This window comes from Procambarus clarkii, chromosome 86 (assembly GCF_040958095.1).
Source record: "Procambarus clarkii isolate CNS0578487 chromosome 86, FALCON_Pclarkii_2.0, whole genome shotgun sequence".
Lineage (NCBI taxonomy): Eukaryota > Metazoa > Arthropoda > Malacostraca > Decapoda > Cambaridae > Procambarus > Procambarus clarkii.
Genome location: NC_091235.1, coordinates 7,675,797 through 7,703,000, shown reverse-complemented (window position 1 = coordinate 7,703,000; position 27,204 = coordinate 7,675,797). Strand labels below are relative to the sequence as shown.

At 40.5% G+C, this 27,204-nt stretch overlaps 2 protein-coding genes across 5 annotated transcripts; both read right to left on the bottom strand.

Annotated features, from left to right (window-relative positions):
- Positions 1-284: 284 nt before the first annotated feature.
- Ttc19 (tetratricopeptide repeat domain 19) lies at positions 285-18,216 on the bottom strand. Its single transcript, XM_045757038.2, has 3 exons — positions 17,764-18,216; positions 8,223-8,403; positions 285-2,940 (listed from the first exon to the last, which is right to left on the bottom strand). The coding sequence occupies exons 1-3, from the start codon at positions 18,214-18,216 to the stop codon at positions 2,342-2,344; spliced, it is 1,233 nt and encodes a 410-aa protein (XP_045612994.1). The 3' UTR covers positions 285-2,341.
- An 84-nt stretch (positions 18,217-18,300) lies between these two features.
- Positions 18,301-26,810, bottom strand: LOC123767384 (rhythmically expressed gene 2 protein-like). 4 transcript variants are annotated; one of them, XM_045757059.2, is made up of 4 exons: positions 26,707-26,807; positions 23,531-23,588; positions 20,488-20,577; positions 18,301-18,904 (listed from the first exon to the last, which is right to left on the bottom strand). In XM_045757059.2, the coding sequence occupies exons 2-4, from the start codon at positions 23,572-23,574 to the stop codon at positions 18,301-18,303; spliced, it is 738 nt and encodes a 245-aa protein (XP_045613015.1). In that variant the 5' UTR covers positions 23,575-23,588; positions 26,707-26,807. The 4 variants fall into 4 exon arrangements, with proteins under 4 accessions (XP_045613015.1, XP_045613020.1, XP_045613028.1 ...); XM_045757064.2 differs by lacking the exon at positions 26,707-26,807 and adding an exon at positions 26,508-26,667; XM_045757072.2 differs by lacking the exon at positions 26,707-26,807 and adding an exon at positions 24,527-24,807.
- Positions 26,811-27,204: the final 394 nt, after the last annotated feature.

Here is a 27,204-nt window from a genome sequence, read left to right as displayed (position 1 = left end):
CTGCACTTACCTCAATCAATAGCTGAAGGTTTCTCACGTTTCAGCCACTACACAGCAACACTTTTCTTGTATCTTCTGATGTAAGATATCACACTGGTAAATGCATCGAATTTACCTACGTACTTTTCATAAAATTCATCAGTTAACATTTTCCCAGGTTCATATTTTACCCTTTCAAGATTATACTTCTGAAACCTAGTTACCCTGAAGGGTAACTAGGTTTCAGAAAATTTACCTTTTGATAAATAATAAACTGAACAAGTTTAAATTTAAAAATGGGAATTAAAAGATTATGTCTAGCTTATTCAATTTATTATTATGTAAATACTTTTGTTTTTATTGTTCTTTTCTGCTTTACTAGATTGCCATTTAAATATCAGAACCTCTTTTTATACCATTTGCCTTCAAACTTTGTTCTATTAGAATTTGTTTACTAAAAATAATTGATTTCTGGCCACCTCTTCTGGTTCCACATTTCCATGAACCATGTGCTGGACCTTGTCTAGTTTCTGTTCCCATTCAGTTCCTGTTTTTCTGAGGATGCTCACATCCCTGGATGAAGGAGTTGAACCTGGTCAGACAGGGGTCATGCCACTGGCTATCCAAGTGCTAATACCATTCAACCATCAACTGCCTATAACAGACAGTTCTAGACTCAACTTGCTTCCTCACGATTCCATGACAATCCATCGCCTGGCAACTCTTAGTACATATTTGGTACAGTTTTTCATCAAATCCTTGAACATGCTAGGATTGCGCTGAGCATAAAAAGTATGAGATATAGCTTGAATAGTCCCCCAAGCTGTAAATTGCTATAAACTAATGACCCCTCAAGGATTCGAACCTGGGTGGCCAGGGGTCCCCTCACTGGCTATCAATACTGTACTAATACTACTCCACCATCGATTGCATGGCGCGATCCCAACACGTTCAAGGATCTTATGAAAATATGTACCCAATATGCACCATGAGAGATGCCCAGTGAGGGATGGTCATGTAATCCCTGTGAAAGCAAATGGATTCTAGGACCATCCATCAGTTATAGACAATTCATGGTCGAGTGTTATTAGTACTGGAATAGCCAGTTGGGTGATCCCTGGCTGCCCAGGTTCGAATCCTCGAGGGGTCATAGAGTTTACAATGAATATATCACAAAATGCTGCAATACTGCAAAAGATTTTCTGCAAAAGTGAAGCATACAGTCCAGTAGTTGAAACATAGGCTTTTGAGGTTTTAGCCTCAAATTAATCAAATTTGTATTCAAATTCAGCCCAGTAGGCTCAAGAATCTGTACATCAGTTGATTGACGGTTGAGAAGCGGGACTACAGAGCCAAAGCTCAACCCCCGCAAGCACAACTAGGCGAGTACACACACACACACACACACACACAAGGACAGAGTTTCTTTCACCCTGATGCACCTGTTCACCTAGCAGTAAATAGGTACCCGGGAGTTAGACAGCTGCTATGGGATTCTTCCTGGGGATGTGTGCACACATTAGAGAAATAGATGTAGTAGATGTGAGAAAGAAAAATTGATTGGTTAGAAAGGCGGGGTCCAGGAGCTAATAGCATGATTTTGCAGGCAAGAATAGTAAGTACAGACACAGACACAGACACAGACACACACAGACACACACACACACACACACACACACACACACATATATCCATGCAAAATATTTTTCTGGACTAGATCCGCAGAACTGTGTAAGATTTATTTTGCATTACTGTCCCACTATCTGAAGATCTATTCACTTCCAGCATATATTCCTTTTGAGATATAATATTTTGTCAATACTGTACAATAAATCTACTGTACAATGTACAAAATATGAACTTTCACACAAACATTCCACTGAAAAAATTATGAGCAAAAATCCAAATAATGTACATGATATGTATCTTATTATCGTACTGTATATGTATTTCTGACTGGATAAGTGGTTGTTCGTTTCATGCCACTAAAGAAGATAGCGATACTAATCCAAGAAACATGTGTCTAGTCCAATGAAATAGACATACACTACCATTACTCTCAAGTGCCCAAGTGTAAACAGAGAGGAGACAAAGTGGGAATGAGTTTAATTTAAATAAGCATGAAGCGCCTACTGCTGGACTTAGATTTTTGTTATCACCACAGATTTTCTATCCTTAATAAAATGAACAAATTTGAGATCAATTCAAACCTCACTAAGCTATAAAATGTTAAGTTAAAAATTGCCAGCTAACAAGGAATCCAATTACAGTACATAATTTCTGAAAATTCTATAAAAACACCCAGTTTTTGTTGACTAACTAAACATATACTATACAGAGTAAGGCAATTGCCATAAGAAAATCATTTCTTTTTCATCAAATTTTGTACTTCTTTTAGACAGATTTTGGCCTCTTCAGTGGCATCTTCATTTTTCATTTTCCTTGACAAAAGTAAACCTTCTTTACAACACCTTTCTGCATCAACAAGCAAACTTTGTTGAAGATATACTGTTCCGAGATTCACATAAAAAGAACCAATATCGGAACTTTCACTCTCTCGTGCTGCATCGATTGCTTTTTCCAAGTATTCAATAGCTTCTGCATATTCCTTTTGCAACGAACACACAGAACCAATGTCATTTAGCAAAACTGCAGTTTGCTCATGTCCAGGGCCATTTACACGTTCACTCATTTCATAGGCCTTTAGGAAATGTTTTTTTGCTAAATCATACTTGTGAATATTAAGTAAAAAACGTGCATACCAATCCATGCTCATGGCCCACAACAATAATGTGTCTTCATCGAGGTTCTTCTCACCAATTTTTTTAATCTTGTCTTCTTGAGTTCCAATGCAAAACTGGAATCCTTCAACAGCTTTCTCATAGTCAAACATTGATGCATATACACTGGCTAACTTCAAGGATATTTCTACAACAGCATTGTCATCTTCAGCCATACCACCTGTAACAACCAACAGCATTACGTATACCAAAATGATTCAAATTGTTACGTTTCTACAACTTTAGTACATAACCCCAGTGTTAAATAATGAGGCACCAATTTCTGGTGGAGCTCCAGTGGCTCCATGAAGCGATGTTCCTGAGATTGCTTCACACTTAAAGGTAACACCAGCTATGGAAGTTTAGTTTGGCATTACCAGGGACCAGAGCCAGAACCACTCTCCTCTAAAAAGAATGAATAGCAGATGACAATCTGCCATCCCACCTGTAAAAGCCTACAGTTTTACAGACAATTGGCAACTAGTCCTCAGACCAAGTACATTTCATCCAGCGGTCAATCCCAAAGACACATTCAACAATTTTAACATGCTGTTCATTCAAAAGAAGAATTTTCTCAAATATAAATTAATATTGTTATATATTAGCATACTGTGCATATTTAGGTTAGGTTAGGTGAATAAATTCTGTTGGCGATTATTTGTAGGAGGTGGGTGAAGCATTTACAGCATTGTGGTTCGAACAAAAGCAATCAGTGAAACACTTGTTCAAGAAGTGTTCGAACGTCATCAGTTGCGAGTCTTGTGTAAACCGTTTTTCGTTCATAAACAGGGGTTGGGGGGTTGGCAGGTGCATGGAATGGACTTTGGCATTTGTTTAAGTGAAGGGGCTACAACTGGAGGGTTCACAGAAAATGAAGCCTCAAAACTGCCAAATGATCTACACAAGATCTGGGTTTTCAAAGCATTACATGACAGAGTACAGTACTTGGAAGACGGGACACCTCAAGCGTAGCTCTCAACCTGTAACTACACTTAAGCAATTACAAACAAATCACACAGAACAAGGGATTCACTCAAATGAGCTCAAAACTCATTATTACTGATTACCACCAACAGATCCACCAGACAGCCAGGCAGCCTGGCCCCTGGCTGTCAGCTGGCTCCCCCCCAGTCAGTTCAGGACCTGATAAACCCACAACAAACTGATGCACCTGGAGGAAGGGAGGGTGTCAGGGGGCAGGGTTACTTCAGAAATTGACATATCATTACATTCAACGCTGGGTGATAGGCTTCAATGCTGCAACGCTTTAGGGAGCCCCTTGTAGCTCCCTAAAGTTAGTTAACCATGGAGAACAAGAAGGATCTTACTAGGAATGAGGAAATGAAGCAGAACCTAGGATGTAGAGAAACCAGGCCAGAGTGACAACTGAAAGCCACACACGACTAACTGGGCTCAGGAATATTAACTAAATATTGGGCTGCAATATCTCCTTGTAGAACACCTAAACCACAAAGCCTGAATGTGGACATGTCAGAAAAGACAGCGGCTAAGGCTACATATTTACAAACATCATGGACCCGAGGGTAAAACACCAGCTGGCTAGAGTTGATAACTGCAGACAAACTTGAGAAATGCAAGCCTTGGAACAGGGAACCAAGGAAACAGGATCAAGCAAGGTGTCTACAGACAGAACTGGTGGTATACAGGTAATGGCGAAGAGCCGCTACTGAACACAACAGATCACCAAATGACTCCTCTGGAAGTCAGCCAAATCATTCTTCACCAAAAAACAAGGAGACAGCTGTGAACAAACCACCCACCCATCATGGCCAAATACCCGCTTCCAAGGAAGGGTCTGAAGCTCCCTAATTTGACAACTGGAGGCAAGAGCCAACAAGAAAAACAATCCCAAGCATGACGGGAAAACGTAAACTGAGGTGAGGAAAGAAAAGCCAAAATACGGTCAAGCGACCAAGATGGCTCAGGAGCAGCAGGAGCAAACCAGGAGGAGGAAGAACACATGTGACGACTTGTGGAATGGAGTCACAGAGACGACGATACCGAATGCAAGCAATAGCAGCTCTGTCAAAGTCAAATAATAAGAGGTGACAGTATTCGGCATAAGATGCTGATTGAGTAAGAACCAAGACAGAAAGGAGAGAACAGCAAACAGATACTGAAGACAAGAGACAGTGTAGAGACAAATAGTGGTGAAACGAGCGCCAGGCTACCTTATACTCTTGCTACAAGAAAGAAGCAGGTGGGACACCAACAGACCAGTTACTCATGCATCATACAAATAATGACAGATGCATATCAAAAGCTCCAGACATGAAGCGTAGAAGATAAGTTCAAACCAGTCGCATACACCACCGGGCTAATGCACTGTAAGAGGCAGAGCCACAGAAAAATGCATGGGTCCAAGCACCAGAATAGAAGAACCAGAAACCAAAGGTGGGTCAGCCACCAAAAAGCCAAAAGGATCACCCTCCCCAACTACAACTCTAGACTGGCCAACACCAGGAGCAACAAACCCAACAGTGAGAAAGAGGTAAATGCACCTCCATCTTGACCAACCCATCTGAAAGGTATCCACCGTAACAGCCTCGCAACTGGGAAATTGAAGCCACATAGGAGGGAAGGCGCTGCATCTACACCAACGAAAGAGAGATCCACATTCCTGCAGGGCTAATCATCAAGAGTCCACTCTGTTGAGACAGGCCGAATGTGAGACAATCCATCTGCGAGAACATTGGACTCATCCCACACATGAACCGCATGGAGAACCAAACCATTGAGAAGTCAAAAGCTAAGCTACATGAAGCGTCCAGCTCCACAAGGGAACGGACCAAAGCTCAACCCCCGCAAGCACAACTAGGTGAGTACTATGGTAGGAAACAATACAAAACGCAAATGGCTCTCAAAGGACTACCAAGTCTGAGGATGGCTGGCAGTTCGCTTGAAGTTTCAGAGCCCACCCTTAAGGTGGCATGACCATAAGAACTACAAGTTGGTGTGAAGACACCATCATCAGGATCTGAACTGACTGGAGCCACTTGATGGGTAGGGGAGGCCATCTGGTAGTGGTAATCAGTACTAAGGAGTTCGAGCTCATTTGAGTGAATCCCTTGTTTCTGCGTGAATCATTTGTGGGGATCATTTGGCAGCTTCGAAGCTTTGGTTTCTGTGAACCCTCCAGTTCTCTGCAAAGATGCGCTAACTTTCTGGAGGCTTTTTTCCAGTGAGGGTGGCAGATAGTCACCTGCTCCCTATGCCTCTTTGAGGGGGGGGGGGCCAAGTTCTGGCTCTGGCTCCACAACTGATGTGACCCTTTAGTATGAAGCAATCTCAAGAAGATAACTTCAAGGAGACACAAGGGGCTCCCTCCAGAAAATGCTTAATTCTGAACACAGAACAGTGCACAGAAATTCATTGCAGTTTAATACACATTCTTCTACAGCAGCAGCACCACAATTCTTTTGATTTAAAAATTACCAATACTCATTATTAATGTCTGTTCTTATATAAAACATGGAACATCTTTCACTCTTTTTCTACTTAAAATAAAAGTTGCTGTCTGTCAGTGATACCATTTTCACCATGTATCTACCCAAATTGCCTATTAGTTTTTGCCTTTGCTCCAATTATAAAATTGTCTAATACAACTTGGTGGAAAGAATTCAGTAGCCTTATCCAATTATATTTCACATCAACTACTTTATATCTTCCTATCTTTTTTTCTCCATGTATGATTTTAAGTTCGTCAGAAAAAATCCTTCACCACAAAAGAATTAAAAATAGTTCATAGCAATGGAACAACAGAGAGTAGGGTTAGTTTGATTCAGATGACATGTCAAAAGGAAAAACAAAAAGAATTAAATTCTATAATGTACTGAAATTTTTAAGAAATCTGATAATTTCACAAAGTTCTGTCATATTGGCCATACCATCAAGAGATTCTGTTTGAGGTTACCATATATGGAGTGTCAGACATGACTTCTTCACTGAGGGCAGAAAACATTACACAGTATTTCCAAATAATACTGTTGAATGCCCCTGTGCTGCCTTGTTTGTAGTCACATTTGTTTACAATACTGCTACTATACAAGGAATAAATTGTACTTGCAAATAAAGGAGGTCAGACAGATGTAACAAGTAGAGACTGGTGTAAAGAGTATTACAGTATTGTGTAATGAACACAAATATTATCTAGGAATGGGCTGGATAGCATATTTATCAGATGGCAAATAATAAGTCCCAAGAAAATAAAAGATTAGGTACCAGATATCACAGATATCAATATGAATTGTAAAAATGATTAAGCATGTTTCGATAGTATCCTATAAAGAGGTGTATCCCCAGGCAGTCGTATTTTGGAACATGTAATGATAGGAGTAGCATTATAAGGAGAGCCAGAGAAATTAAATCCTGGCAACCCCCTTGAGGAAATATGGAGGCAGGGAGACATCTCCTTGTTTCCATGGTCCATGGGACACAAAGGAGACTGAGAGTGGCATGGCTTACAAAGTTAACCAAAGTTTATTTCAGTAAAAGCCATACTGATCACTGAATATTACCTCAAACAATTATTTAAAAGAAGGCACCAAACCATGAAGGCTATGAGGCACCTTCTATGTCGCTGAATATTCGAAAGGAGCTAAATATCATTTAGGATGCCAAAACAAGAACAAAAGGACATATGATGGGTGCTTTCAAAGGTATCAGATTCGCCAGGGATTCTACTGAAAGACAAGTGACCCAGAGGGACATTAGAAAAGGAAGACATACGATCATCCTGAAAATCAGAGCATTCTACAAGGAGGCTCACAACTAAGCAAATCTGTAGCTGTCCTGTAGCTGAGCAGAACCTGCCGAGCCTGCCAAGTTTATGTTAAGGAATGAACTAAGAGGACCAAAATCAATCATACATACACTATTTTTGTATCTGTTATCTAGAGAATTCCTCTGTGAACACATTAGACACTAAATTTATAGCTATAACCCCACAAATAACCAAGAAAACCTAAAACAAGTGTAAGCATAAACCTAAGTGTAAACCAAGTGTAAACCTAAAACAAGTGTAAACATCATTTGGTAACCAATGAGCCACCCTGGAAGCCCAGAATGTTTACAATTGGGAACATGCGGAGAGGTCACAATCAGTAAAGTGTTAATGTCTAAGTTAATTTTCCTCTTTGAACATTATTTTTACTGCATCCTTTGAAGTACTGTACAGTATTTTTAATTACTGAGGATCAGACAATTCAAAGTACTGTATACTTATTCTATCTAACTTATTATTGATATTTGTATTGTCCTTATTAATATATTTGTTTAATTTTCACCAGTGCATCAACTATTTTAAATACAACAAGATGTATATGTGTTATATGTATGTACATGTTATGTCCAGTTCCATGTTTCTCTGTAGTAACACTGACTGTTTACAAACGGACAAAGGTCCACAACAAAAACTATATTATTTCAAATGAAGTGTCTTACCTGATAGCAACCGCTGTAAAACCTCCTTAAAGAGCGTCTCGGCTTTAGAATATTCCTCCTTCTGATATGCCAAATTAGCAAGAAGGTCAAAGATGTATGTGATAGCCAGGCCATTTTGAGTTTCTTGAGCAGCTTTCAAGGCCACATGGAGCAGCTGCTCAGCTTTCTGTAGTTCTCCTTTCTGGTAATGAAGAAATTGTCCTTAATGCATAATAATAATAAAAATAAAATTGTATTATAATCTAAGAGACTTCATATGAAAGTACAGTACATTCTTGCGGCCATGTCCTTTTCTGATTATTAAAACCTTTAGGCATCACAATATACATTCCACATACCACAAATATTCAAAGGCATTTACACAATTTTGCTATACTTGTTCAGTATGCCTTAAAATTACTGTGTAACTACAAATTATAATATAAACTATCTACTGCAGAGTACTATACTACAATTATAAAATCAATATTTTAATTAAATCTTATAAATACTGTACCAACAAAAATATTATTTTTAATGCTTATTGAAAATAAACCCTATTTAAATTGCAATGTGATGTGACCAAAAAATGCTGTAATTAACATTCAAAAGTGTTACAGTACAAATATTGCTTTAACAATATAGCATACACTGCAAACTTCCAAACAATATCAGTCATTAATTATGGTGTAGTTTTTCTTGCAGTAAATGTTAGAATATTGTACAAACATACTGTATAACAGTGCATGTTTATACACTTTAAATACAAAGAACACACACCAATATAAAAATATTATAGAAAAAAAGACTATTTTATATACTGATATACAGGTACATACACAGTAATTATATTTTTGAAAACCACTTTTATTATATTGTATTTCATAAAACCAGCATTGAATGCACTGAAACACTCCTTTCTGGATAAGTCCCAGTGGCTCCCTGAAGCTATCTCCCTGAGATGGCTCCCAACTACTAGGTCACATCAGCCACAGAGTTCTGTTTAGCCATCTGGGGGCCAGAACCTGGGCCTTCACAGAGGCATAGAAAGCAGGTGACACCCCACCACCACACAGGTAAAGCATCCAGAAAGTCACCGAACCAACACAGACCACCGCTGGGTTTGAAGAGGCTGAAGTCTCAAAACCGCCAATTGACCCCCCCCCCCCACAATGTACGCAAGTGATTGAATCTCTTGAAACTAGCATGAGCTAAGTAGCACCACCCCACCTACTTCCAGTTTCAGGGACCTGGCACTCCATATCTTCCCCTGTCCCACAAGCCAGTTCTGGAGCAGATGCAAAAACACACACCCACTGACAAACCAGGAAGGGAGAGAGGGAATCAAGAGACACACCAGAGCTCATTTAAAGAGGCATTTCATTACTTTCAATGCTAGTGGTCTGCGGAAGCCCCTTGTGGCTCCGTGAAGCTAACTACCCCATAGAGAATGGAAAAGCAGGGACTAACCAGAGAACAGGGAAGACATCAGTCAATCAACATAAAACGACAACTCGCTCGCTAAGAGAAGGGAACTTTCAGAGGAAAGTGCCAAGCCATTATGACTATACAGAACTAGGAACGGATCAGGATAAGAATTCGGGAGGGGACGGATTGAACGCCAACCTACATTATCACCTTAAAATCTCTAACTTTTGTTCTTGGAAACGAAGAGAGAGAACATATCAAATGTATCATTCAATAATTTTTTTTACAGGCAAGGTGTTAATTTTGATGATATAGTACTGTAGCTGCATTCTAGGGGTTAGTCTGAATCCATCAACATTTTACTTCCACATGTTGAAAATTCATGGGTATTCAGGTCTCTTTAGTTTTAGAAATACGGATCTGAAAGCAAAATCTTTCTGGAAGCATTTCAAGCAAGTCCTTAATCCTATGTTCCCCAGAATACAATACTGCCAACATGTTTAACAACTAGGTACCCATTTTACTGTTGGGTTAAACAGAGGCTACAGTTAAGGATTTGCGCCCAGTAAATCCTCCCCGGCCAGAATATGAACCCAGGACAAAGCACTCGCGAAACGCCAGGCAAGAGTCTTGCCACTACGCCATGGGGGACTGATATTTAGTTTAGTGTGACGGAAGCAGTTGCCAATTGATCATAAAAGTGCAACTGGAACTGGCATTCAGGAAAAAATGCCAGTTCCAGTCACACTTTACACACAAGAATACTGCAGTAAACCTATAAGGCAGACCATATTTTAACCAGTTTCCTTTCAATTTTAGCTTATCAACCCTGTGACGGTAACGCGTTGGTGTTCGGCTGTTCAAAGCTAGGGGTATGGCCTCGTCACATAGTATTAAAAAAAAATAGAAAATCTGGAACTTCGTCTGTGGTAAGGTAAGGAGAAGACACACAAAACACAAGTAAATTTTAACAATGGAATTTTAATTACGTTAAAGAAATAAAACATGAATAAAATGGACAAACAAATTCGTATAATAAAATCAATCAATCAAAATAATAAGAATAATTAAATGACACAATGAAAAGTTACGTTAAGACAAAATAACAAGAAGTGCAATATACAAGTATATGAAAGGTGCTGGAATATTGGCTTTAAGCTATCACCTCTCTCAGTATACGTACGCTAAAGCTTACGTCTAGCAGGGAGAAGTGTTAACTGTGAAAGCACGGAATATTCTGAGGACTGAGGTCGTGGCGGCCCCAGACATCAAGTAGTATGGGGGGGGTGAGTGCAGTTGCAGCCAGACCGGCGACCAATCAGGCGAGGAGCCGGCAGTAAGACAGGTAGTTTGGCGGTTTGAGTCTGAGCAGGTGTCCCTGGCTGCATACGTTTTGCGCTCTGGCAAACCTTGCTGGTGTTGTTGTCGTTGTTGGACATTTCTTCCATAGTAGTTATATATATTTGTTGCGACGTATTTTTGGAGGGAAGAGCAGGCTCAATCTCTTGAAGGAGATTATCGTCACAACTCTCCCCCGAAGCCTGCGGTTCTGGAAGAAGTACGTCGTTATGTGGTGGAGTATTAGATGGAGTCGCTTCTACTTCATAAACTCTGGAGAGATCATGGGCTAAGATGTTGTCAGACTCTTGGTATAGCGTGTCTCCAGGTTGAATTTCTGCAGTTAGCAAGCCCATAGTAGAAGACGTTGAGATGAGAAGTGGGCGTGCTGCAGGAGGTGTAGGGTGGTGTGGTCCGTGTTGATGGTGGACCGAGCACTTTTCAGGTGTGGAGTGAAGTGCTGAAGCTTCAGGATGAGGAAGAGTAGCTCCTTGCCAATTGTTCCGTAGTTCCTTGTAGCAGTAGTCGCTGACAGGTGTATTCTTCTCGCCTCGTTGCTGCATCACGACACCACCCACGTCGGTACCACTGGCGTCGACATGGAGGATGAAGGGCTTATCTGACGAGGTGAGAGTGGAATTAGAATAGGGCAAAGGAGCACGATTATTATCCTGAAAGCATTTGGGAAGATCATTAAGGATTTCGGAATTAGAAAGCGCTGACTCCTTGTCAGTGCTTTCAGGAGGAGAAGCTGGGATGGTCTCACTGTGGATGTAGGGTTCTGTGAAGGTAGAACAGTTAGTCAAGACAGTGGGATGAGTACCATTATATTGCTTCAGGAGGTTGACGTGGCACAGCTGGGTCTTCCGCCGCCTATCTGGAGTCTCTATTACGTAGTTGTTATTATTCCTGCACTCTTTGACGCAGTAGGGTCCTGAAAACCTGTTTTGTAAAGGTGAACCTGGGATAGGGAAATATGCAAGGACGAAGTCTCCCGGCTTGAATTTTCTTACTTTGCTGGTCTGGTCGTAATGAGTCTTCATTCTCTCCTGGGCTTTCAATAGATTATCATGGGCAAAACGGTGGACTCTCTCTAGAATGTGTTGAAGGTTTTGAAGAAACTGGGGCACATTCTGATGCTCACTGAAGGTGGCATCTCGGAGAGAGTCTTTGAAAGCCTTAAGGGGAGTACGGCACTTACGGCCGTAGAGCATCTCATAAGGAGATACTCCTAGGGACTCATTGGGGAGACTTCTGTAAATACACATTATAAGGTCAATCTGCTTATCCCAATCCTTTGAGGTTTCACTACAAAACTTTTTCAAGAGTGCTTTGATTGTCTGATGACTACGTTCAAGAGAACCCTGTGAAGCAGGATGATAGGGGCTGGACAATACCTGTTTGATGTTGAACTCCTCCAGTGTCCTTTTGAAGAGATCACTGGTGAAGTTGGTACCACAGTCGCTCTGAATCTCCCTGGGAAATCCGTATTGAGTGAAGATCTTCAATAGATGTTTTATAACCGTAGCAGCCGTGATGTTCTTCACCGGAACTGCTATGGGAAATCTGGTGGTAGGACACAGGATGGTTAGGATGTAGGCGTTACCTGAACTGGTCCGAGGTAAAGGACCGACACAGTCTATTATGAGTCTGTGGAAAGGTTCCGCAGGCACCTGTATGGGAATCAGTGGTGCTCTGGGAATGGAGATGTTCGGTTTGCCTGCCATCTGACATGTATGACACTGTTTTACGTACTGTTTGACGTTATTTACCATACCTGGCCAGTAGTAGTCTTGACGAATTCCATGGTAAGTCTTGTTGAAGCCGTAGTGGGAGAGTGCTCCGTGGGCCAGGTGTAGAATAGTGGGCCGCAGGCTGGTGGGAATCACAAGTTGTTCGATGTTGGCCCAATCGTCCTCCTCCTTCAGTTTACTGGGTCTATATCTGCGGTAGAGCAAGTCGTTCTCTAGGAAGAACCCAGGAATACTGTCAGGTTGAGTCTCAGCCTGGAAAAACAATGGTGTTAAAGTAAGATCTTCCCTCTGCAACTTACGGAACTCCAACTTGGTCAGATGCGGGGGGAGTTTCTGAGGGTCTTGAGGGACAGCGGTAGCAGTAGAGTCAGCTGGCTGTGGACGTGCGGCTTGTGCACGGGTGGTCACGAGAACCGGAGGAGAAACTTCATCACTCTCTTGAACCTCTGCTGGAACATACTCTAGAATAGGGTTACTTGGCACAGAGTTACACACCTGGGGTTTGTCCATGACGATCAGGTTGGTCGGTTGCAGGTCTTCTGCCAAGTCGTTGCCTAGGAGAAGTTGCACTCCAGGCATGGGAAAAGGCTTTTCCCTGACGGCGACTTGGACTTCCCCGTTCACGTAGGGACAATCCAGGTGGACTCTGGCGAGAGGGTATGGAGTGGTAGCAGTGAGGTCAGTGATGAAGACAGTTTCTCCGGTGTAGGTGATGTTGGGCACAGCCGACTTCAAGATGATCGATTGAAGAGCCGCTGTGTCCCTCAAGATCTTCAATTTGAAACGTCCCTCCGAATTTGAACCGTTGGCAGAGACAGTTCCAGTATACAGGTGGTTACTGAAAAGAGAAAGATCATTAACATTAACACCAACATTCATCACAGGCTTACCGGACTTAGGAGGAGTTGGTTTGGGTTTTTGTTGGTCAGTGGTTCCCTTGTATTGAGACTTACCACACTTGTCTATGGTATGTCCATAGAGTCTACAATACTTGCAGTACAGTTGTGAACCAGCTTGATCGGGGCTCACTTTCTCGTAACTGTACCACGACTTCTTACTGGAGGATGGTTCGGGTGTCAGCCGGTGGATGAGGCTGTAAGTGTCAGCCGACTTAGCACACTTCAGGTAGTCGGTTTCTTCTTTATCTGCTAAGTAGAGGCGGACAGGAGGCGGCACACGTCTCAAGAATTCTTCAACAAGCATCAGGTTGACGAGTTCTGCAAAAGTAGAGACATGTGCTGCTTCCAGCCATTTCATGAAATACCTCCGTTTCGTGTTAGCAAACTCGAGGAAGGTAGTGGTACTTGCCTTCAGGTGGTCACGGAATTTCCTTCTATAACTTTCAGTAGAGAGGAGGTAGGCGTCCAACACTGCTTGTTTCAGAGTCGGGTAGTCATTCTCAGATGCCAGAGTACTGAGTGTGACTGCAGCTCTACCTGTAAGATGGACTCTGAGAAGTGTGGCCCATTGGTCGACAGGCCAATTGAGTTGATTAGCAAGGGTTTCAAAGGTGGTAAAGAACACATCAACTTCTGCTTCTACAAAGGATGGCATTAACTTACTTGCATGTGATATATTAAAACTGACGGGAAGATTGGCAGTAGCTTGCTGGCGTTGAGTGAAATGTGAAGTTTCCAAGGCGATTTCACGTTGACGACACTCTAGAGCCAGAGTCGCTTGTTGCTTGTCATGTTCGCGTTGCATCTCCAACTCGCGTTGTTTGGTTTCAAGCTGTACGCGTTCCCGCTCCTGGAGTGTTTCAAGCTGTACTCGTTCACGTTCACGGAGTAATGCGACCTCATGTTCCTGGAGGGCGAGTCCACGTTCGTGTTCTTCTCTCCTCAAGGCGGCTTCGCGTTCTCTGAGGGTGATTTCTCGTTCTTGTTCGTCTCTCCTCAAAGCAGCTTCGCGTTCTTGTTCTTCCCTCCGTATGGCAGCTGTTCGTTCTTCAATCTTGGCCAGCTCTAGTTTGAGTTTCAGCGTTGCCAAATCAGTTTTTTCTGCAATATAGTAAGTTTCATGAGTTTCAGAGTCTATCTTACCTTGCTCTAAATAGTAATCCAGCAACAGGTTGTGTAGGTCATTTTTGTTGGCTTGGTAGGGAACTTCTAGTTGATACTCATGTGCAAGAGTTTGTAATTCAGTCTTCTTGGCACGACTTAAAGTCCCTATTTCACCTGCTGGATTTGCACGGAAAGCTTGGAGACGAAACATGGTGAAATTAGCAAATAAAGGTACACGAATATTCAATAGTGAATGTCAGAAACAGGACAACGTGGCAACTGATACCTATCCTGTGAGATCTTTAACAATTAAAGTTAAGTAAAAGATGTTAAATGATTAAATTAAATCAAGGGCGCAGGAAATCTTGTACCCGGTACTCATGTAAGAGGATAAGGGCAAGAAAATCCTACTAACAAATGAAACAGTTTCGAAAACAAATGAAACAGTAAATTGCCTCAAAAGTAAAATTGGTAGTCCAAGGATGTAGGCATACCTTGCCAAGTCTCTATAGGACATAAAGCAAGTTTTTCCTACTGAATTTAATATGATACTTACAGAATTAACGAACTTTTGTGCTCTGAAAAAGTAAGCTAATTCCCTACCGTTGTATGTATCATCATCTCTGACTGACGTGTAGGGGTGCGAGGTGTCAACTGGTGACGAGAACTGCTGCTGAGGTCCCAATTCAGCAACTAAAGTTCGAGCTAGAGGAACTATGGCCCTCTTTGTCCTCCTACAGTCAGATTGCAGAAGATTGGGTACTCTTGACCCGGGGCAGACCACAGTACCAGGGTACCTATATGATGATCTGTCAAAAATGAGAAATATTCAAGGGACAAAGATGGTAAACACGAGTAATAACACGGAGGGAGAGATGACCAATTAAGAGTATGACTGCGGCCTACAGTCACCACGTAATCCAAAGTTGTCTCACCTTCACTATATGTTACTCTCGTAATGCACAATACACCGCACCTTATAAAAAATGAAATTGAATATGAAAAACAGTAAAAACTACGTTAACAAAGTTAAATACGCTTACCATAAATTACCACTTGGCACCAGTACCTGAGTGAAGCTCCTAGGACAGGCCCCCATATAATATGTGATGGTAACGCGTTGGTGTTCGGCTGTTCAAAGCTAGGGGTATGGCCTCGTCACATAGTATTAAAAAAAAATAGAAAATCTGGAACTTCGTCTGTGGTAAGGTAAGGAGAAGACACACAAAACACAAGTAAATTTTAACAATGGAATTTTAATTACGTTAAAGAAATAAAACATGAATAAAATGGACAAACAAATTCGTATAATAAAATCAATCAATCAAAATAATAAGAATAATTAAATGACACAATGAAAAGTTACGTTAAGACAAAATAACAAGAAGTGCAATATACAAGTATATGAAAGGTGCTGGAATATTGGCTTTAAGCTATCACCTCTCTCAGTATACGTACGCTAAATCTTACGTCTAGCAGGGAGAAGTGTTAACTGTGAAAGCACGGAATATTCTGAGGACTGAGGTCGTGGCGGTCCCAGACATCAAGTAGTATGGGGGGGGTGAGTGCAGTTGCAGCCAGACCGGCGACCAATCAGGCGAGGAGCCGGCAGTAAGACAGGTAGTTTGGCGGTTTGAGTCTGAGCAGGTGTCCCTGGCTGCATACGTTTTGCGCTCTGGCAAACCTTGCTGGTGTTGTTGTTGTTGTTGGACATTTCTTCCATAGTAGTTATATATATTTGTTGCGACGTATTTTTGGAGGGAAGAGCAGGCTCAATCTCTTGAAGGAGATTATCGTCACAACCCTATTTGTAAGTCACTATGGTATTGGATAATATGATGGAGCCAGTCGGCCGAGCGGACAGCACGCTGGACTTGTGATGCTGTGGTCCTGGGTTCAATCCCAGGCGCCGGCGAGAAACAAAGGGCAATGTTTCTTTCACCCTATGCCCCTGTTACCTAGCAGTAAAATAGGTACCTGGGTGTTAGCCTGGGTGTTAGTCAGCTGTCATGGGCTGCTTCCTGGGGGTGGAGGCCTGGTCGAGGACCAGGCTACGGGGACACTAAAAAAAAAAAGCCCCGAAATCATCTCAAGATAACCTCAAGATCATCTCAAGATGGTTCCACCATTCCAAAAATAACCATTTAATGGTCTCTCATATAACAATTAGGAAAAAATCCCGATCCACAATCAATTTTACCAGATTTAATGTGAAAAATGTTAATATGACAAGTGTTTCCCTAATAACCAGCTGGTCTCAACCAATGGTAGAACTACTGTAATTATACAAAAAAATTAAAGGTAATAACATCCTTTTCTGGTTTCCCGAGCCTAACTCTGGTACCACCAAGCCTTAGCCCAACAAATTTTGCGCAGTATACTAGGTGAGGGACGCTTGAGAATCCAAGATCAACTCTAAAACTGGGGAAACCACCAGAAAGCACAGTGGAGGGAATAACTGATTGTTTCAAATGTAAGTCATACATAAATATGATTGAATTTGGTTGGGTATATGCAGAAGTGGTTTTGAATGGACCAATATGCCTTTTGTCATCTCTATTCGTATGTTCCTAAGTTACCTGGAAGTGGCCCAGAACAGTCCACCTGGAGGCAAGGCAAAGTAGGTCAACACCACATTGCAACAAAAAGGAACCAACGCCTTGTGGCTAAGGCGAAACCTTAACCACAAGATATGGATGCCAAGACTAGAGCAGTAATCATCTCAAGAGTGCAAACCAGACCGCAACTGAGCAGCAAAAAAATCCCTGGGAGGCAAGATAACACACCACAATGCTTGACATACAGTATTGCTACTATGTTTTAAAGTTCAAAATGTGTGACAGTTTTGAATGGATTTGGAACCAATTAGACAATGTTTACAAGTTGCACTGTACAATACAGTATATTTCAAGACATGCAGAGTAGTTTGTAATGAATTTAGTTTCAGTAATTTCTCTAAAGGCCAAGCACATTTACCTTTTATCCAGAATGCAATATCCAATTAAAGCATACACAATTAGTCATACTATAGTGACTTACCTTCAGTGCCAAAATTCCTCTCTTGATCATTGTAATTAATTCAGAGTCCTTTGCCTCTTCCTTTCCTTCTGACTGGGTGCTAAATAATGTTAGTGCCAGCAGTGTTGAGTATGACCACTTGCTGTGGTTTCTACTCTTGTCTTCACCTCTGTTCTTCCTGTATAACTGCATTCTTCTGTAGTTCCAATAATTTCCCTGAATTATATAGTTGACACAGCAGTTTAATTGATATCTGATCAACCCTGGAACATCACAAACTGTCATGTTTGAATATCTCCTAATTTTATCATTTTCAGAATATTTGTAGTAGTTATTGATTTTCCCCCTGCTGTCTAATAAAGCCCGTGGTTTACCTAGAAATTTAAACCAGAAACATCTATGATGATTCAATGGGGTTAAAAGTGATAGCTTCATAACTTTAAAAAAATTTGTACAATTCAAAGCAACAATCATTTTTTGCGAATACAAAATGTTTACTCTTATTATGCTGAATATCCACAATCGCTCATAAACATACTGTATTTCTTCACATATGCTTTAAGGATAAGTATAACGTTCTATCACAGGTAATAATTCTCTCAAGCAGGTAAACATAGAAGTTGTGTCAGGTGTCACACCAACTTCCTCACATAATTGCCGATAATCTTTTGACACCAAAAAGCTTTGCCATCCAGAGGCCCGTGCTCCTAGATAGTCTCGGTGAAGGTCATCTCCTATGTGAAGAGCTTCACCTGGACTAATATCACTGCCTGCAATGACCAAAGCTTGCTGAAAGATTCTTGGGTCTGGCTTGGCAGCTTTGACACTATATGAATTAACAACAAAATCAAAATAATGCCTAATCCCCAACTGATACAGGATGCCCTCCAGGCGATAATCAAAGTTAGATATAGCTCCAATTTTCACAGCCTTGTCATTAATTTGTTCTAAAAGTGGTATGCAACCATCGAGAAGTTCATATGCATTAGCGCTTGCAAAATGTTTGATGAGGTGATGTCCAACAGCATTTAGGGTATGTTCCTCAGCATGACAATCAGCTCTCTTAAAGGTTTCTCTTACAATTAAAAGCCACCAATTTTGCCAGCCAATGCTTCCAGCTCCAAAATTTGGTGTTTCCTTTTCAAGTTTCCTATAACTCAGTCTGAAAATAAAAAACATACATTAGATGCTTATAAGATGTCAGTATCTCTATAATGCTACAAATAATTAATGTTATTATGTAAAGAATAGGCCTTTAATTGTTTTTCTCAGTAGTGTTCAATTTTACATGACCATAAGTATACAAAAAACTCATACGAATATTTGATCACCGTTTCAAGTTTATAAACATTTACATTCATTATTCTCGTGTGTTTGTCCTTACTCGTATATAATATGGGCAGCCATCGACTTGTACAGGGAAATGTTACTATAAAACCCAACAAAAATCTAAATCTCAAATATATTACATAATATATTCCACAATGTTTGCTATATGCAATCATGCAAGAATATAATACAAAAAATTAAAAAATGCAAGAAAGGTATGTATGTGGAAGCCCAATACATTGCCGAGACTGTGGTAGTCCGGAAGACTGGCTGCGCTAAACCCACATACAGTACAGTACAGTACTGTACAGACAACAACTCAAAACTTTGTATAAAAGTGCACTCCCCCACATACCACCAACCATGCATTCGCTAACACCACACAAATAGATGGCTGCCCATGTAATCCTCCTAAGGCCACTTTTTTTCAGCATATGAGATGCAAAATGAGGACAAGAAAAAATTTCTACATATTTCTAATGTTGTTACAGTACTAAGTAGAAAAGATTGTCATAGTGACCATGAACAAAAAAAAAAAAAAGTATCGAGCATAATGAAATGGTCTTTGAGGGCAACTCCTCAGTAGCACTCCTAGCTTATGTCACCATCATCATGATTAGGACATTGTGAACACACCATACCCCTATTGACTGACTAAGCACACCTGAAACAAGTACTTTTGCTACCAGCTTTGCCCAAAGAGCTCAGAGATCAATCTACTACTGAGGTGAACCAATTGCAATCATACCAAGAGGAGTTTCAAAGCACTCAACTTGCATATAGGTAATATTTGGCAACACTAAATCACCACACCATGCTCTGAACAAGATATTCACCCACTAATACAACTACTGTACCTCAACCACCACTAGCTGGCAGAATATTCATATAGAGAGCTGGGAGGGAGGCCACCTTACCCTGTTATCTTGAGGTTATCTTGAGATGATTTCGGGGCTTTTTAGTGTCCCCGCGGCCCGGTCCTCGACCAGGCCTCCACCCCCAGGAAGCAGCCCGTGACAGCTGACTAACTCCCAGGTACCTATTTACTGCTAGGTAACAGGGGCATTCAGGGTGAAAGAAACTTTGCCCATTAATTTCTGCCTCGTGCGGGAATCGAACCCGCGCCACAGAATTACGAGTCCTGCGCGCTATCCACCAGGCTACGAGGCCCCCTCCACCAGGCTACGAGGCCCCCTCGTAGGGGGGAAGACATGGAATAGAGGAAATGAATGGAAACGCTACTGATTGTTGATCAGAAATATAAGTGCTCCCTGCCCCTGTAACTAGGGACAAAGTCAGTTGAAAAGTTACTTCTCAGACCAGTTCAATACTCTCTGAAGTCTGGCAAGCTAGCAGTGACCTGGGTGGACCCTAAATTAGGAAGGCAAATAAGGGAGTCTTGCTTGATAAACTTACCCAAAGGCATGTTTTAGCTTCTGAGGATCTGGGTTTAAACCATACAGCTGACCAATGGCTGCATACTGCTCCCCAGGAGAATTTCGAAACCTGAAAAAAATTACCACGAATATTCAGCCTACTGTAGTTTAAAGGATTGCACATGAATCCATATTTAACAACTATATTATATACTGTATTAGCTTATGAAGGTGTTACAAATAAAACCTCTAATCATATACAGTACTGTATCCCATGAAACATTTTCACCTAATTCTACAGTAAACACTAGACACATTTGTTTTATAATGTTAATAAAAGATTAAGTACCCAATTCAATAGCCACTATGGACATAGTATATGCAACAGTTCAAAATCAAATATCAAATTGGTATTTGTTTGTATATTAGACTTTCTATACACTAAAAAAAAAAAATTAAACTAATGTTACAGTCCAGAATAGACCACATCATGTGAATCTTCTTTTATGGTGATTATAAAAATCTGAAGTGTATTTAGTTTAGGAGTGGCAGGATCTTGGTACTGTAATATGATTCAAAGCTTAAATATAAAATTATGTCTGAGATAATAAGAAAGCTTCCAAAGTACCGAGAGATTCTTTGAAGTGCGAGACTGAGTAGCAGAGTAGTTCAAGAGATAACTGGATAAGCACCTCCAAAGGATACCTGATCAACCAGGCTGTGACTCATACGTCAGGCTGCGAGCAGCCGCGTCCAACAGCCTGGTTGATCAGCCCAGCAACCAGGAGGCCTGGTCTCCGACCGGGCCGCGGGGACGCTAAGCCCCGGAAGCACCTCAAGGTAACCTCAAGGTAGCAGTGAACAGTTTTGACAGTGATAAAGGCATGCGAGACCAAGTGATGTACCAATAACTGGTTGAAGAGTTAAGGAAATATTATGTCACAATGACTGTTTAATGCCTCTTTTGTAGAAATATTCTGAGAGAGGTTGTGACTGCTAACCTAAGTTGAGGAGTGATGAGACTTGGAGAAAGGTGGATGAAAATAGAACATGGAATACTGTACTATACCGGCACTGCAATAATGGATACTGATGACAGTTATCTGATTGCTCAGACTACAGAATTATACAATTTGGTAAAATAGGCAAGAGAAAAATTTAAAGCAAATGAATTGTACTGTACTGTATTTTAAATTTAGTGTGGTGGTATTTTGGAAAAGTGGACAAAATATATACAGCAGACAAAATATACACTGTACGATACTACAGTACAGACAAAATATATACTACAGTACAGACAAAATATATACTACAGTATAGATGAAATATATACACAAGCTCCCAGTTCTACAAAAGTCTATTTAATATACTGTACTGTAGATCATTTATTCATATGCAAAAACTAACACCATTACTGAGGTACCAGTTTAAAGCAGTCAACAGGCAGTTATACACACAGTGATTTACCTCTATGAATAATCATGATTTTTTTCTCAAATGTCATTACAAATTGCTTTAAGTGCAAATATATTAAATTTCATAGAAAGTTTCAAACCAAGATGTGTTTTAATTCTGCTCCATCCTGCATGACAAGGAGTAATGTGATTTTAATTAGGAAGAAGTACACACTTTACAGTATGATTCCATTGCAACAAGGACTTGACCATGCCTGAAGGGTCATATACAAAATCTGACGTCACTAGATTGTGTGCATCCAGCTATGGAACCATTGGTCATTCACAAGCTCAACCATTCCCAATTCTTAAGTTACATGTATATAACTCATGACTGCGAACAGAAACTTTTGGAAAATTTAACAGCCAACAACAATTCCTCTTTTCATCAGCTTACTGCCATCAGGTGGCAGCACCTCCCAAGATCTACAGTCCACCTACCCATAATCACCTTACACATATCCTGATGTTACATGTTGGCTGCAAAAAGCATGGATCAATTGCTCAGTTATGTTGGCTATGATTTCAGAATTTAGTTGTGTTTTGGAGACTTACCAGATTGAACATGGGTTGCTAATTGTCAACTGTCCCTGCACGTGTGGTACAGTGGTAAGCTCAGTCAGGTCACAGACAAAAGATCCCCAATTCAAAACCACTGATAGGACAGAAGTGTTTAGGCAACATTTCCTTCATGTGATGCCCCTGTTCACCTAGCAGTAAATACCGGTAGGTACATAGGAATTAGGCAACTGCTGTGGGTTGCATCATTGGGAAGGTCAGTAGTTGGCCTGAGAAGGGGGTGGGGAAAGAGCAAGACCTCTATTAAGCCAAACAAGCTTCCTGTCCTTCGACTATGGGAACCCATAATATCATTTTAATTCATGATAATAATTCATTATTGGAAGACAGGCAACCAGAGTGTATTCATACACATCTGGCTTTTATCAAGGTCCCCCCCCCCCCCACCCCCAAGGCCAAATTACTGACCCTTCCCAGGATGCAACACCACAAGCTGACTAACTCCTGAGTACCTCACTACTAGGTAAACAGGAGCATTAGATGAAAGGGAATGTGCCCAACCATTTCCGTCCCTCTCAGAATTTGAACCCGGAATTCTCGATGGTGGGTCGAGAATGAACCCGACTACTACCGGGACCCTTTTAACAGGATATGAACTGTTTTGAGTATACTCAAGTTTACCCAGCAAAAGTTATCTGAATCCTGAGTGTCAGAAGGTGGCCAACTGTGAACATTTCTCTAACTAGAGACTTGAGTGTTGTACTCAGGCTCTGTAGTGTTGTCGTCATCTAGACTTTTGTGTTCTTTGGTGTTTTGCCTAACTCATGGAGAAGTTAGGGAGAGAGGTGTACAGTACTTAAAAATCAATTGTTGAATGCAATGAAACTCTCTTTTCTGGTGGGCCACCCAGAAATGTCCCAAGCTATGTCATTTTTTTTTTACATTTTGAACCAAACTCAAATACATTTGCCATTCACAAAGATCTTAAACATAAAACATGGTCGCTTTACCAATACAGCATAACTAAACAATATTACAGTACAATACTGTACAGAAACAAGAGATCGAGCAGAGTCACAGTGAGAAGCTTGGAACACCCGTTGTACTCACTTGAGGATAGTGTTGGTCACGTCAAGGGTAATGAGGCGTAACATCAGCAACAATTATCCTGAAAAATTTACCTGTGCTACAGTTGTTCATATAATGATTAACAACTTATATTTAACCCCAAGGGCTGACATGCTAATATCTTAGGATAAGTATTATTTTGCATAATACTACTGTACCATCACAATGCAGACTTCATTGCTTGACAAACTAGTGACCAATCGGTAAAATATATATGTAGAGAGATTTCCCAAATGTAATTAGCTTTAACATAATGGTTATTATACCTGTATTATACCTGTGCAGGTTATTATACCTGTATGCCATTATGATCATAATGGCATACAGGTATAATTGTGTATACAATTATTATTAATAATTAATTGTGTATACAGTAAAAGTAATATACTGTATAAAATTAAAATGCAAATTAACTTTTATTAAACAAGAGCACTTAATGCACAAGTGCTGTTTAAATTCTAACAAATACACATGGATAGTGATTTTAATGGGGAAAACAGTGTGTGTTGATGACAGAGAAGTCCAGGTGTGATGGAGTCAGGGATGTAATTACCTAATCACCTTTACCTAAGTGACCTAAGTGTAGTTACAGGATGAGAGCTATGCTCGTGGTGTCCCGTCTCCCCAGCACTCTTTGTCATATAACGTTTTGAAATTACCGACAGTTTTGGGACGTATTAGTAAATGTAGGTGGAACTCTGGACTGTGAGGCTGCAGAGGACGCTCCCACAGCTGGGCTACGACGGCTTATAAGTATGTGAGTAAGGAACTATGTCAAAATTATTGTTCAAAATTTAATATAGCATTTAGCATGTTGAGTAACATGGGTGGAATTTTCCTCAATTATGTTTACAATAATATGTCACTAATGCACAGTACAGTATTTTGAACATAACTTAAAATGATTCAATAAATTATTTATAGGTTTAACAAGGTAAACACTTCATACTAAATGAGGAGTCGGCATACAATACATACTTTAAGTTGTTACATACAAGAGTTGTTACATTCTTGTACAGTCACTAGTACGCGTAGCATTTCGGGCAAGTCCTTAATCCTATGGTCCCTGGAATACGATCCCCTGCCGCGAAGAATCGTTTTTTCATCCAAGTACACATTTTACTGTTGCGTTAAACAGAGGCTACAGTTAAGGAATTGCGCCCAGTAAATCCTCCCCGGCCAGGATACGAACCCATGACATAGCGCTCGCGGAACGCCAGGCGAGTGTCTTGCCACTACACCACGGAGACTGCTGTAAACTAAGTGATAACAATGATGAAACAAGACAAATTCTATAATAGAAATAATTATTTCTATTACAGAATCTGTAGTTTTACTACAGTATAGATATACTGCAGTACTGTAATTAATATTCGTAATAACAGCAAACCACAAAATTGACTTATTTTTTATGATATACAAGTAAAATTTTGTTTATGTTAGATATTTCTTAATTTTTCTTTCAAATGTACAGCTGTTGGTTAGATTCTATACACAAGACACTAATGCATACATCCTGTACCACTTCTTTACAGTGCTTTAGATTCACATGTCTTTAGTTCTACAAAATACACATTGTACAGTACAGTACTGTACTAATATATACTAACTGTACTAACATTTTGGGTCCCAGTAGTAATATTCAACACAAGATTGGAATCTGACCCAACTGTCGGATGGGTCAACCCATGTATAGGATTTTGAGATTCCAACATGGTTCGGAACAGTACAGTTAGGTTCGTTCTCAACTCTCAATCAAGAATTCCAGGTTTAAATCCCAGGTGGGACAGATATGTCGTTGGGTGTATTTCCTATCACCTAATGCCTCTGTTTATCTAGCAGTAAAGAATAATTATAATAATTCCTTGTGTCAGGGGACAGGAAGCCACAGTGTATTGATACACATTAAGCTTTTTATCGAGGTCTCCCCCCCCCACCTAAACCAAGATCGAATTACTGACCCCGCCCAGGATACAACCCCACAAGCTGACCAACTCTTTGGGTACCTACTTACTCCTAGGTGAACAGCAGCATTAGGTGATAAGAAATGAGCTCAACCATTTCTGCCTCGCCAGGGACTCGAACCTGGAATTCTCAAGAGTCGAGAACGAACCCGACCCTATCGGGACCCTCCTGGGTAAGTAGGTATCCAGGAGTTAGTCAGCTTGTTGTAGGGTTGCAACCTGTAGGGGGTCAGTAATTTAATCTCAAGGGAGGGGGGGGGCTCAATAAAAGACTAATATGTATTTATTTTTATTTACTTATATATATATATACATACAAGAAGTTACATTGGGTTTATGAGAGTACATAGCATGATGTGTTTACATTCTTGTAAAGCCACTAGTACGCACAGCGTTTCAGGCAGAATACACACACACACACTGCTGCCTGCCACCCAACATAGCGAGTTAGTATATTCCTTAATTAACATTCAATATCAAGTGATGTACAAGCGTGCAATGAAACTGTCTACATATTTTTTTTGCCCGCCATACAGTCTGTACACAAATGGCAACTTAGTTCTCACACACACACACACACTAGGCTTGTGCATGTAGGAACCCTTTCTTACACATGGTATATGTGCACTAGCTCGTACTCACCTAGTTGTATTAGCTACTGAAATTCTGTAAATGAACTGAAGTGTGCACCTCGCCAGCATGAGTTTACCTTATCTGCTTCTTCTATTCCAGTTCCATAACATAGGCCTAACTTGTATTTGCATATAACTAGGCCTAACTTAAAAACCACTAAGTACGCATATTAATGGCTTTTAGGCGTCGTATTTATCTACCTATGAACCCTACAATCTATATGGATGTACTTATGCCTAAATAAAATATTACTACTAGTAATCTCAGTGCTTACTCAGTACATATTGCTACATACACATACTGGCCTCTACAAACCCGAATCGCCCCTAAATCAACAACAAATTCGAATAATATGTTCATACAACTTTCTGAAGTAAACCCAATAAGTGAGGGAGGGTTGAAGGAGGACCCCCCAAGGTGGAGTTGTCTCACAAGACGGGGCCAAGATGTCATCGTCTAGTTCACGTGTCAAGGTCAATTAACGTGTCAGGTTAGTAGTGTCAACTCCCAGAACATTAGTAAAGCGTCTAAATGCCTGTAGGGGAGGAGAGAAGCACGTACTGAGAGGAGCCGGGTGTGTGCCCCTGTGATGGACCGTCAACACTCCCACGTCTCTCACCAAGGACACAAATAAGGACTCGTTTGACCATATTTCGCCGCCATATTGGAACACTATTTTATTATTTTATTCATTTTATTTATATGTATATATGCAAGAAGTTAAATTGGGTTTGAGAGAGTACATACCATAATATATTTACATTCTTGTACAGCCACTAGAACGCACAGCGTTTCAGGCAGGTCAAACTGCCCGAAGTTCTAAGTAACTAAGCTTACAGTTCTAGGGAGCTCTTAAAATAATACTTTTATGTATTATAAGCCTCTAAAAAAAGGCTTATTAAGACAGTTCTGATATAGTTTCTAACCAACAACTACTTAATCAATTATTTCTTTCACACGAGTTAATTAAGGTAGCTTTTCATCCAATGGGGTGATAGTTAATTCTGATTTAATAATTAATAAACATTGCATTTTCATTATTATTAGCAAACTTGTATA

What these genes read in the sequence shown, in the direction of transcription:
- Ttc19 (XM_045757038.2), bottom strand. Translation starts at nt 18,216, where the DNA reads ATGATTGTTGCTTTGAATTGTACAAATTTTTTTAAAGTTATGAAGCTA. An exon ending in GAGGAATTTTGGCACTGAAG is followed by an intron (nt 8,404 to 17,763) that starts GTAAGTCACTAT and finishes CTTCATTACCAG; the next exon opens with AAAGGAGAACTACAGAAAGC. An exon ending in TTTACAGCGGTTGCTATCAG is followed by an intron (nt 2,941 to 8,222) that starts GTAAGACACTTC and finishes TGGTTGTTACAG; the next exon opens with GTGGTATGGCTGAAGATGAC.
- LOC123767384 (XM_045757050.2), bottom strand. Translation starts at nt 26,795, where the DNA reads ATGGTCAAACGAGTCCTTATTTGTGTCCTTGGTGAGAGACGTGGGAGT. An exon ending in CACACACCCGGCTCCTCTCA is followed by an intron (nt 20,578 to 26,706) that starts GTACGTGCTTCT and finishes AATTTTTTTCAG; the next exon opens with GTTTCGAAATTCTCCTGGGG. An exon ending in AAGCTAAAACATGCCTTTGG is followed by an intron (nt 18,905 to 20,487) that starts GTAAGTTTATCA and finishes TTTTATTTTCAG; the next exon opens with ACTGAGTTATAGGAAACTTG.